We start from the raw sequence: 12,803 nt of genomic DNA on the forward strand, positions 1-12,803 counted from the left end.
TTGCAAATGCTACAGCCGATGCAAGCCCGGATCTGGCAGTTAGTTGCTACCGTGCAACTGTCGAGAGAGGCAAGTTGGACTTCAGATCCAACTGTTCTGATGCCTACAACTCTCCTTTCTCCAAGTGAGAGCTCACTGTCAGATCGATTTGAACAGGACAGTTGTGTCCCACAGGGCAGTGTTGTAAGTGTTACTCTTCTTGCCATAGCCATACACAGTATCACATTTACAGTACGGAGTCCTGTACAATACTCCATATTTGTGAATGATATTGCTGTTTGCTATTCCTCCTGCAGTTTTGCAACAGCGAGCAACTAGTTACAACTTACAGTGCGGCAGTTAGAGGAATGGACTGCAAAGTCAGGTTTTCAGTTTTCTGTGGATAAGTGTGTGTGTGTGTGTGTGTGTGTGTGTGTTCATTTTAATCGTTCTCGTCATATTTTTAATTTGCATATGGGGGACACCATCCTATGTTTTAGAGACTGTGTGAAGTTTCTGGGCCTCATTTTTGACTCCAGATAGTCGTGGTTGTCACATCTGAGAGACGTTAAAGCCAGAAGCCTGAAAGCACTGAATATCTTAAAGTGCCTTAGCCACAGATCTTGGGGAGCAGACAGGGCACATCTCCTCCAGTTTTATACGACTTTCATGCATTTGTGACTGGATTACGGGTGCACAGTGTATGAGTCATCAAGGCCCTCTTATTTGCGGATCTTTGACACTGTCCACCATGAGGGGGTTCAGCTGGCCACGGGTGCTTATCGGACCAGTCCCGTACCCAGCCTCTGTGCTGAGGTGGGGGAATCGCCACTTACCATCTGGCGCCAGCACCTCATGGTGCATCAGACGTGTAAGTTCCTCGCAGCTCTGACTTCAACCGCACACCATACTGTTGCTTGTCTGCCTCTGGAGCACCTTTTCTCCAACTGTCTACAATGCCATTTGGGATCTGTGTGCAGTGTGTGCTGGAGTCACTCACTGTGGAGTCTGTATGACCCCAAACCCAGGGTTTTAACTGTCTGCCGCCCTGGTTACTGGAGAGGCGCAGAGTGGTTTTAGATCTGGTGTAGTACAGGAGAGAAAGAGCTGCAGCTTGTTTTTAATGTGGTATTTTCTGACATTTTACCTAAGCACCATGCCTGTTTTTACAGATGGGTCGAAACAGGGATTTTGTTGGTTGCTATGTTGTTTTCACAGATCATGTCCTCAAGGTTTGACTGCCACAAGCCTTTGACTGTCTTTGATGCAGAATTGTATGCGGTCTTGCAGGCACTGGAGCAGATGAGACTTTATTCAAGTGCTAAATTTATTGTCCGTTCCAATTCTCTGAGTGCCCTTCACACTCTGAAACATTTGTACCCAGGAGATAAAGTAGTCCAGACTATCCAGGATAGCGTCCTCCACCTATAATGGCTGAGGAAGGAGGTGTCTTTCTGCTGGGTACCAGGGCACCAGGGAATTGTGGGAAACGAAAGGGCAGATCTAGCAGTCAGGAAGGCATGCCTTGATCCTCAGGTCTTTAATAAGTGTGTCATACCCCTGTGTGCTATGACATCACTGTTGAGATCCAGAGTCTTGCGTCAGTGGGAGGATAACTAACTGGAAGTTACTGACAATAAGCTCCGTGTCGTAAAGCCCACAAATAGGCTGTGGCATACCTCCTTCCAGTCATGTTGACAGGACGAGGTCCTCCTCACTTGAATTCGCATAGGCCACAGCCGTATGACATTCGTACTTTTGCTCCAGTGAGCGGACCCTCCAGCATGTGGTACTTGTGGCATACAGATCACTGTATGCCACAAGTGGAGTGCATTTTATTATCTGACCAGCTGACCATGGCTGATTTGCCGATGGATCTACAGCCTATTTTAGGTAACGATCAAACGAATGTGGTTCGAGTTTTATAGTTTTGTTAATTGTCCAACGTTTTTAACAAGATTTTAGGAAGATGATTTCAATGTGTTCGTGGGAGACTGGCTTGCCCATATCTTACACAAGTGGCCAGCCAGTGACAATTCCCTGTGCCTTCCTTTTAGCTCCTTTGTCATTTTACTTGTGGTTCAGTCTCCTGTATATCATCTTTTGATACCATTTGATGTGAGTGCTGATCTTGTGTTGCCCATATTCTACAATGCTGCATATTAACGTGTCATAGGAGATGGAAATGGGCTTTGTCTGTCCACAGAATGTTTCATAGTCATTCATTGTCCACTTCCATGTGAGCAAGAAATTCCAGAACGAACGTTTGTCTTGCTGGCAGGTCAGCAGGAAGCAGCTGCTGAACATGGATGTTTTGTATGATCGTATGCACTGTACATGCAGGCACGTTCAGCGTTCGGACAAATCCTTGTGTGCTGAATGTTTGAACACCACTGCTCGACCCTTCCTGCAACACTGTGGCCACATTTTTGACAGACATCACATCAAGTGCTTTCGTCCCTCTACCACATTGCACTTCAAATGAAGCTGTCTTTTTGAATTATGTAATCCTTTGGTCCAAACCCTTAGCAGACAATGGATCAATGCCTTTTTTCCATATTCTCAAGTGTCTATTACTTCTGTAGGGCTACTGGTGCACAGTCATTGATCTTACAAAAGAGCTTTACTAGCAGCATGTGATCCTTCATGGAGACAGTCATGTTGGGCGTCACAGTCGGAGACTCGAACAGCCATGTGCTCCGCGTCTGATGGTGTGCATATTCTGATGCTTACAATGCCACCTATTAGTCCAATTTTTGTTAGTTGATTTCCCCGTGATGTTTCCCCCTGCATCAATAATATGATATTCAAATTTGACATCATTCTGAGCAGTGGTTCTCTTTCTACATTGTTTTGTAATTTGTACTGTAATTATGGACACTCTGTATGTGTAATGTAAAATTGATACAGCAGTAAAGCAGAAAAGTAATGGAATAATAGGAGGTAACGGGTGTTATGAATATTTTGCCAGTAAGGGAAAACAGATAACTGTAGAAGTGCCTAGAAAATGTTCTCTGGAGTAGTGCATCATTGCACCCGAATCAGAATGTTATAGACTGCTGAAAAGAGGATATCCATTTATTTATTTATAGGAACAGCTTAAATAATAATCAGTTGGATTAACTATATTGTGATAAATGTATGTGTTCAGTCGACTGCAAAAAATAGAAATCCAAGAAAGCAAGATATATAGACTATGATGAAGAATGAGACTTGCCAGTATGGTTCACCAGTTAGATACTTGATCCATATACTGGATAACCTTCCTTGTGCAATTAACTGTACCTCTGTAGCAAGCATGTACAACACTAAGGGTACACTGACACTACTGTTTCTGAAAACTTTTGTTACAGTGTATGACAGTATCCACTGCATTACTCTTCCAGTTGATGCACTGGTTTGGGATTCAAATCACTCAACTTGTTCATCACAGTCTAAATTGTGACTGGCTCAACTAAAATCCCAAAAGAGCCAAATAAAATAGCCAGAGAAAAATGTTTCACTCAGAAATATAGATTATATTCATTACTGATTCCAAGTACCTGCTTTTAATAGTCATAAGAAATTTAGTGAGTGAGGGAATAGCCACTCCTTATCACCTTAAGCTAGTCCTGTAAAAAGGTTGTAACTGGTATACCAGGTCCATTTTTTTTAATCACTGTTTGATCAGTGTAGAAAAACATATATTTTCGAGTAGATCCTTGCAATAAAAGTGAACACGTAAATTTTCTGAATTTGTGCCTGTATTTTAAACATTTTGGGATTCTTACCTCATAACAGCCATTTTTAGTATCTCTTGACAACAATTTTTGCAATAGCTGGCAATTAACAGTGAAAATATGCAGACAGTAGCTGGTCTCCTAAAATTTACAAGGAGGGTGAGATGATGTCAGCGGTTACCTTGAATGGTTCACAGTAGTTTGCTAAAAAGTTTGAAGGGGATGTTTTAAAGGACTTGCAACTGTTTTAATTTGGGATAGTAAAAATAATGAATCTTGGAGGTCCGTATATTATAACAATTTGCTGTTTTTGTTCTCCGAAAGCCAACAGACGATCAGTTGTTTACTGCCATTCCAACATTTCCCTGTTGGTAGACATGAACTGAAGGTGGCAATTCTCTTGTGACTATAGTGATGTTGCACTTTTGTCTTGTGGAGCTACTATCTAGCAAATGCACATGTCGTGAGACTGGGATCACTGACAACCATGATCATGCTAGCATGTAATTGTCAATCCTGTCAAAGAGCATCAAGTGCTACGGGATTTTGATGGTTTGTCTCAGTTTGCATTTTGTATCCATGGCTTTTGGCAAACACATAGACCTCTGAGAACTCCACAGGCGATTTGAAACAAATGAATTGGCCTCTTATGTACAGAGAATCCCCCATTCCTCAGAATCATAAATTCTGATGCCCTGTTTTTTATTTAACATTTTGACTTTAAGTGACTGAACAACTTAACTAAATATTGAGTTATTATCTCTACTAATTCCAGTGTATATATTCCACGAAAGACTTTTAGAGAACAGATGTAAGATCACAAAAGTTCTCAGACAGCATGTAAGCCCATCAGTTTTAACACACGACATTGTATTAAAGTAAAAACTTTAAATCAAACAAAAATAATAAAGCTAAGATTATACGAGGGTCGAATGAAAAGTAATGCCTCCACCTTCGTTAATTGGGTTTGGGTGGGAATATTTTAATAAATCAAATGCAGAAATAATTCGTAAATATTCACTTTTCCACATAATGACCAGCCAATTGGATAAATTTCTGCCAATGATGAACAAGTTTTCTGAAGCACTCATGGAAGTAGTCGACACTCTGTTTCTGAAACCTCAGTCTCACAGTTCTCTCAATGTCTTCATCAGAAGCATAATGATGTCACATGATTGAATGGAGAAAGGTGTAGCTTTCATTCTCGTAACGCGAGAGGAGTTCCTGGCAAATTTCAAGTCTGTGCGCTTTCATTTTGGGAGTCAGCATCTGGGATACCCATCATGCACAATCTTTCGATAGCCAAGCAAAGCAATAATGTGACCCACACGTTCTTGTGAAATGCTGATTGTGCTTTCAGTTTCTCTCTGAGTGATATGATGATCGTCCTGAGTCAATCTATCAACATTTTGCTTGTGAAACTCAGTGGTTGCTGTCACAGGACGTCCAACTCTTTGTTCGTCACGCAGGTCAGATGTTCTTGCATCAACATCGTTAAACTTCTCGCCCAACAACATAAAGTACTCACATCAACACAATCACCATGAACTGCTTTCAATCTCTGATGAATCTCCTTTGAGGTGACACGTTCTGCTGTCAAGAATTCAATGACAGCACATTGCTTCAATAGCATTGACCGATGTTCTTTGCAGGGTTCCATTCTTTACACTGTAACAACACAACTGTTCAATGCTAAGGCTTCCTGCCAACTGTGGAGAAGAAGCTACGGAACAAGCCAGTACCTGCCGCATACCAATGCTGCCAACTGTTGAAGGGTTATGAAGGTGGAGGCATTACTTTTCAGTCAACCCTCATCTAATAAGGTGTGTCATAAGACTGATGAGTACGTGTGAGAACACCAGTGCAGAGGCTATGAATGTAATCCATGGTCAGTACCAAAAATGTGTACTTGCACTTTTAATGACCTGACTTTCAGCAAAGATTCAGTGAAAAGTGTCAGTGGTATATGTATTTCAATAAATTGTTGAGAAAGTCATTACATGTCTCAGATGAAAACCAATACAGGACATAGTGGGACACTATCTAGTAAAGAAACTGCTGTCATAATACTTATTCACTATTAATACCTAAATATTTTACTTGGGTATTAGTAGAATTTATTTTACTGTAATTATTTGAAAATGTGTAGTATATAGTGAAGTTTCATACCTATTTATATTTAGCAATAAAATACATATATTAAATTACATTTAATAATTATACCAATACTTTTGCAGCATATATGCCAGTTCCTAATACTGGTTCCAGTGGGCCACCTCCACGGGCAACGCCTTATCCTCCTTATCCTACTGGCACACCATATCAACCTCCTACCTCAACACCGTATCCTCCATACCCTACATCTTATCCTTCCAACCAACCAGGTTTTCCACCATATCCTCCACTATATCAGAGCAACAACCAGGCTGGGTATCGTGGATACCCTCCATACCCAACACAGAACCAAACGGTGAGCATAAAAATAAAATCAAACTTGAGATGTCCTCACATGATGTCTTTTTCTGCTAAACTTGTACATGTGCTTGAAGTCTTAAGCAGCACAGGGTAGGCATGTGTTTAACAGATGCATCTTTTGCCAAAAATAGAAGGCATATGTCAAAGTGCATAGCTTCTTGTCCTCGGTGGGCATCTTGTAAGCTCATTATTTATTAAAGGCTTGTCTGTTTCACAGTGTTTTGTTGTCTCTTTCTATTTGAAATGTCTGGCAACAATAATGCACATTGTTGTCCTTAGAAGATCATGAGATTGTTTTGGAAGTGCAGTTCAAAAGATTATCTTAGTAAAAGTATGAGAGCAGCCTACGAACTAAGAAATTTAAACTCGTGACAAACTGAGATACCTTTTGTAAAATGAAATACAATCTCTGACATCAAAATAGGTGGCATTGGCAACAAATTTCCGCGTTTGTTTGTGCGAATCAGTTGTCTCCGGAATGTCATAATATTTACAATTTTAGAGCAATCCCCAAAAGTATGTAAGTAATTTTGTTCACCTAATTTTATATATATAAATTACTGTTGCAAAACAATTTCAGTGTGCAGTAAAGGTAACAAAATACAATTGAAATTTGTTGTCATTTAGAACATCTCTCGTGGATATTGCAATTTTGTGAAGGAGTCAAAGATATGTTTTGTTTTCAGTCACAAAATTTATTAGCTAATAGTTGCATACAAATCATGTTTTCAGGTAACAAGTCCTTATTGCCTGCTTTATCTCTGCTGAAACTGCATTAAACATAACCTTACCTTGCATAAAGATAACTTTGTTAGTTTTACAAGTACAATGTGAAAATCTTGTGGTAACAGTTGATTTCAATTCCAAGAGCTCTGAGGCAACATCTGGGCACTATTGTGCATATGCATTCAAGCACTAGTGATAGTTGCACTTGTATTCCCTTGCATCTGTACATGCATATGAGGAAACGGACATTGTGTAGACGCACTTGTAGGTTAAAGTCATATTGTTATGCATTCTGTGTCGTTTCAGTAAGACACTGTGGAAAATAGTGCATCTTGTTGGAACCTTATATCAATGCCAAGACCAACCCAGCTATTGTAGACTTCATGTGTCGCAGTCTGACATACTAAACCTTGGAACGGACCATACAGTGTCAATAGCATCAGAAGGAAAATTCAGTTGAGGTAGTTGTAAAATTAGGAGACAGAATGGCTGGCTATATTTACATACCTTCAGGAGGCAGAATTACAGTATGCCAAGAGGTAGACTTAAAAGTAGATAATGAACTTACAACTTTTGGAAGCATAGGTTCTTCTCTTGGGGAGGAAAGAGGAGTAGGTTGGGAAGGATGGGCAGGTCAATGCATTTCCCCAGGATAAAAGAGACCTCCAGGTATAAGGATGTTCCAGCCAAACCTGGGTAACTAGACAGTTAATAATTCCTTAATCCACCCATGTTGGTTTGAGAACACCATGACTGTTTTCAGAAATACTGTCTCAGTGCTAGTCTTGTGCATTAGTCATGGTGAATTTAACTATTATTTCTTGTGGTTTTTTAATGAACTCTTAACCACTGCCTTCTTGTTACATATTGTGAGACCTTAAAACATACAATAAATTTTCTGTAAACATAGCTTATTAGTTCACAAATTGTGTACACAATGGTGTTTAACATGTCATTTTAACACAAAGAGGTAAACAATTATAAAGTTAATCAGTTCATGGATGCAGACATATTGTTATAGATAGGTTTAACTGATGGGGGATGTACTTGTTGTTAACAGGCCTTTTATAATCTCAGAAAATACTCTTCCCCATTGTATTCATTACAAGCATGTGCTAGACACACCCACTTTCAGCCAAAATTGAGGCCATGTTATGTTTTTCATATTTTCCCATTTGTCTATCTGAAAAACTAAATCAGCATCCCTCCACATATGAACAAGATGTTGAGTGCAGAAAAGTTGGGGGATGTTACTTACTACATAATCCATCACATATCTTGGACATAAGATATTATAGTAAATAAAGGAAGGGAAAAGCAACCATTCTTCTATAGTGGACTGATGTGTGGAGCATAGAAATATATAACACAAAAACACTATTCATACTAGCTATTGAGCTCTTGCTCCTTGTGTTCTCTTGTAAGAGTACACGCAACCACACAGACACCTAAACGCACTCTCCTGTGACCACTGCCACAATAAGATGCACTATGTTTTCACTTTATGCTACAGAATGACTGAAGTGTTTATTAAGTTAAATTCTGTTAATTTTTTGCCATTCTTTCTGTTCTCTAAATATTCCTTGTATGTGTAACATTTGTATTTTAGAGGTACAAGTTTAGTGTAGTTTTCTAAGTTTAGTGTAGTTTTCTCCCATGATTATAAATGCTACTGGTGTCCTTAATATGTGTAACATATTGGTAGATGTCTTCACCTGATGCAGTTAGAATCGCCATCCGAAGCGTCAGGTCTTCAGAGTGAGTCCAGTGACTGTTTTTGGTTATTATTATTATGACAGTTTTTATAGTGTGAAAATTGTGTCAACTTCCCGTGTATTAGATACCAAAAAAATTATTCCAAAACTAAGTGTGTCAAACTTATATGCAGTTTCTGCTAAAAACTAATGACGAGGCTCTACAAGTGGATGACTTTTTCTGTACTATCTTTTTGTGTGTGCATTCCACTTCATGTGACTGTCAATATTCATCCCTAAAATGTTGCACTTGCTATACAGTGTATGGATTTATCATTTAAAGTTAGTGTTACATAATCATTTTCCATTTTTAAGAAGAAATTCATGTTGCTTATTTTCTTTATGTTGAATGTTATTTTATTATACAAACTGACCAACTGTAAATTTTCTCAAGGGCTTAATTTATTTTCTGTGCCAGCAGCTCCAGTATTTAGCCTGTTGCTGTTATAGGCTAACAGGATGGTATGGAAATTCATTAATATACACACCGAGCGAGGTGGCGCAGTGGTTAGCACACTGGACTCGCATTCGGGAGGACGACGGTTCAATCCCGTCTCCGGCCATCCTGATTTGGGTTTTCCGTGATTTCCCTAAATCGTTTCAGGCAAATGCCGGGATGGTTCCTTTGAAAGGGCACGGGCGATTTCCTTCCCAGTCCTTCCCTACCCCGAGCTTGCGCTCCGTCTCTAATGACCTCGTTGTCGACGGGACGTTAAACACTAACCACCACCACCACCATTAATATACAGGGTATCCCAAAAAGATTGACTCGATTTTAAATAGAATTATTTGTGAGGAAGAAGGGCTTAACACCAACAAATTGCATACTAAATTACTTAGAAAAGACAGAAGTTTATAAAAATCCATCATAAATGTCCAATATGTCCTCCACTGGCTGCAAGGACGACATCTAGCCGATAGCCAAATTCATCCCAGACTGAGCGTAAGGTGTCTTTTGTCACTGAAGCTACAGCAGCTGATATTTTGGTTTTTAGTTCATCAGTGTCATGAGGTAAGGGAGGAACGTACACACATTGTTTAAAATATCCCCACAGGAAGAAATCACATGGTGTTAAGTCCGGGGACCTTGGAGGCCAATAGTGTAAAGCCTGGTCTTCCAGTCTTGTACACACTATCCAACGTTGAGGCATGATCGCATTGAGGAAACTGTTGTGCCAGTGCGGTGGTGCTTCATCTTGCTGATAGATGAAATTGTCCGAGTCAAGTTGTGGGAATAAACAGTTCAGTAACATTCCTCAAAAAAGTAGGGTCCATAAACCTCGCTTTGCGAAACAGCACAAAAAAATTCTCTTTTGGTGAATCACATTCGTGTTAAATTGTTTCATGAGGAAAGTTGCCTCATCGCTGAATATCAACCGTGACATAAAAGTGTCATCTTCCATGTCCTCTAGAATAGCATTGCTAAAGTCCACTTGCTTCACTTTGTCAGTATCTCGTAGAGCTCGTACCAGTTATAATTGGTATGGTTTGAGGGCTAAACGACACTGTAACACAAGTCACACTGTCGTGCGCAGTAACGCAAGTTCTCGGCTAGCACAATGCATAGTCTTGTGGGGGCTCCGCTCAAATGCTCATTGGATTTGTTCCACTGTTTGTTCAGGAACGCGTGGCCGGCCAGGACTTTTGCTTTTACATAGGCACCCTGTTTCTTCAAACTGTTTATACCACCATTGAATGTTCTTTGGTGATGGTGGTTTAGCACGAAATCGAATATGAAACACCCGCAGAACTGCGATCCATGATTGAGTACGACTAAATTCAATAACACTATACGCCTTCTGTTGCGTAGACGCAATATTACGCGAGACTTGCTGCACTCTACAGGTCAGCACTCGTAGCGACGTCCAGTGGATTTTTTCTGAAGCTCTAGACCATGCCGAGTACATCTAGTGCTGTTTCAGTTATGTAGTAACATTTGTCTCAATATTGTTTCAAGTTAGAATCGGGTCATTCTTTTTGGGACACCCTGTAGATAAAGAACAATGTTGGTCCCAAGATACTACCCTGAAGGACTCTTCTGTTGATATATTTTGAATCCAATACTTTAAAGTTTCCCTAAAAAATTCACATCATTTGAAGCCTGTGTTATCTCTACGATCTGTGTTGTATCCTCTGCTGAGAAGTGATGAAACATGCTTTTACAACACAACTGTTTGTTACAGTAACTAAACAAAGTACACTTCTGAGAGAGGTTGTCTTTACAACTTGATAAATGAAAACAATCTATTCTGGACAGTATCTCAAGGAGCAGACAAGAGTGTTCAGCCTTGTCCTAGGAGTGAGGAGATCACAGGCAGCCATTGGTAAAAACAGCAAAGTGGTGCATCATGAGCGGCTGCTAGAAGTACAGCAGCAGTCGTTCTTCACAGCGAACATGGCACAAGAAGTCTGCAGGCAGCAGTCTTGGCAGGCAGGGTCCGTTGTGCAAACTTGAAGCAGCTCTTGATCTGTCAGAGTATGGGACACATCTGGTTTTCTTTCGCATGGAGTGCAGATCTGTGTGGTAACCTGCGGAAGCATACAATGTGGTACCACATGAGCATATGACTGGATGGATAAGATAGTGCCCACGGATTGCTGTGCTGCCTGCTGTGACTTGCACGTCACATTGTCGTGAAGATGTACACAATACCTTGCTTTGCCTGTTTAGTAAGAACCTCATACGTGAGGCAGGGGCCGTATGTGGCCCTCTAAACTAAGATGGAAGTGTGGTGGTTGAATTATGCAGGGGGCAGCCCTGCATACATGAGTTATCTCCCCCCTCCCTCCCCCTCCTCCCTTAAAAAGAGTTGGTGCAACCAACTCAGAGAGGCACTGCACATGTGGGAGAAGGCACACCACATCCACCAGTGTTGACGTCAGTGGGAATCACTGGGGTGCCTACAGGGACAGCTGTGGTGGTGGTGGTGGTGGTGGTGGTGGTGGCAAGAGGACAAGCCATGGCAGGGTCAGGAATGAACACATTAACTAGACAGCTGGTGTCAGCACCGACATTGCTGGCAACATCAGGAGGGCTGGCTGGAACAGGGCAGGGCCGGCAGCAGGAAGACTGACAGATGGATGGATGATGTCGCAAATGGATGTTGCGATGACTTGAAGCCTAGCCAGTGCTAGCACGAGGGTCAACTGACAGAGCCAGCAACGAACGGACTGATGAGTGGATCGAAGTTGTAACAGACAGATGTGATGATGATTGGGGGGGGGGGGGGGGGGGCAGGACTGGCGACAGTAGGATGGATGGGATGGCTGGCAGCAGTGTCAGCAGGGACAGTTGACAACATGAGGGTCAGCCAGGACAGGGCTAGTGACATGAAATGATAACAAGACTGACACTGTCACAGACAGTCTTGGTGATGACTGGAGGTCCAGCCGGTATGGGATTGGCAATGTCTAGACTGCCATAGAGCTGACATAGTTGCAGACAGGTGTGGTGATGACACTAGGGCCGGCACTGACAGGAGGTACACCGAGAGGAGGGCTGGTGCCGAGTGGACCAGTGCTGATGAGAGAGTCGGCATCCAGTCTTCCGTAGTCCTGCTACTATGGGCTTTACCAAATTAGCTTTTAGTTTTATTATTTGACATAAACAATATGATAGTCCAAAGTCTTTTGCAGATACATCACAGCTTTCTCTGTCTGTGTTTTAATAACATGACCAACTGCTGATGGCTGAAGTTCTTGCTATCTTCATTTCACTGTTTAGCTACTGTGGTATGCTAAAACTGTCATGAACTTTTATACTGGTTTCAGCTAAGATATATGTATTTATATTTATGCCTCCACATAAGATTGTCTAATTTTTTGCTTTGAAACTTTGTCCATAAACTCTGTTAATTCATCAAAATCTGGATTACTGCTAAGTGATAAACACAGAATAATTTTTTAAAACCAATCTCTGTTATTTAAATATCTGTTATTTTAAAATGTTTCTCCTCACTAACTGTTCTGGGGTCGTGTCTGAATTTCAACTGTGTGTTCCTATAGCCCTCACTCTTCTGGGAAGTGCTGCAGTAGCAGATTACCCTCTCACATGTGAATAATACTAAATATTTGGTTTCTGTATCTCCATACCAGTGTTCTGTGGTTCATACTACTATACAGTTTAAAGGCTGAAGTTCATCTTCAAGCT

At 41.0% G+C, this 12,803-nt stretch overlaps 1 protein-coding gene across 4 annotated transcripts in view; it reads left to right on the plus strand.

Annotated features, from left to right (window-relative positions):
• LOC126481244 (tumor susceptibility gene 101 protein) overlaps positions 1–12,803 on the plus strand; it is a 159,848-nt gene that overhangs the window by 89,243 nt on the left and 57,802 nt on the right. For all 4 annotated transcript variants that reach the window (XM_050104860.1, XM_050104867.1, XM_050104876.1 and 1 more), the window contains one exon: positions 5,936–6,168. In XM_050104860.1, coding sequence (XP_049960817.1) covers positions 5,936–6,168 — 233 coding nt within the window. The remainder of the gene's footprint in view (positions 1–5,935; positions 6,169–12,803) is intronic.

The sequence above is a fragment of the Schistocerca serialis genome, chromosome 1, assembly GCF_023864345.2.
Source record: "Schistocerca serialis cubense isolate TAMUIC-IGC-003099 chromosome 1, iqSchSeri2.2, whole genome shotgun sequence".
Classification (NCBI taxonomy): Eukaryota; Metazoa; Arthropoda; class Insecta; order Orthoptera; family Acrididae; genus Schistocerca; species Schistocerca serialis.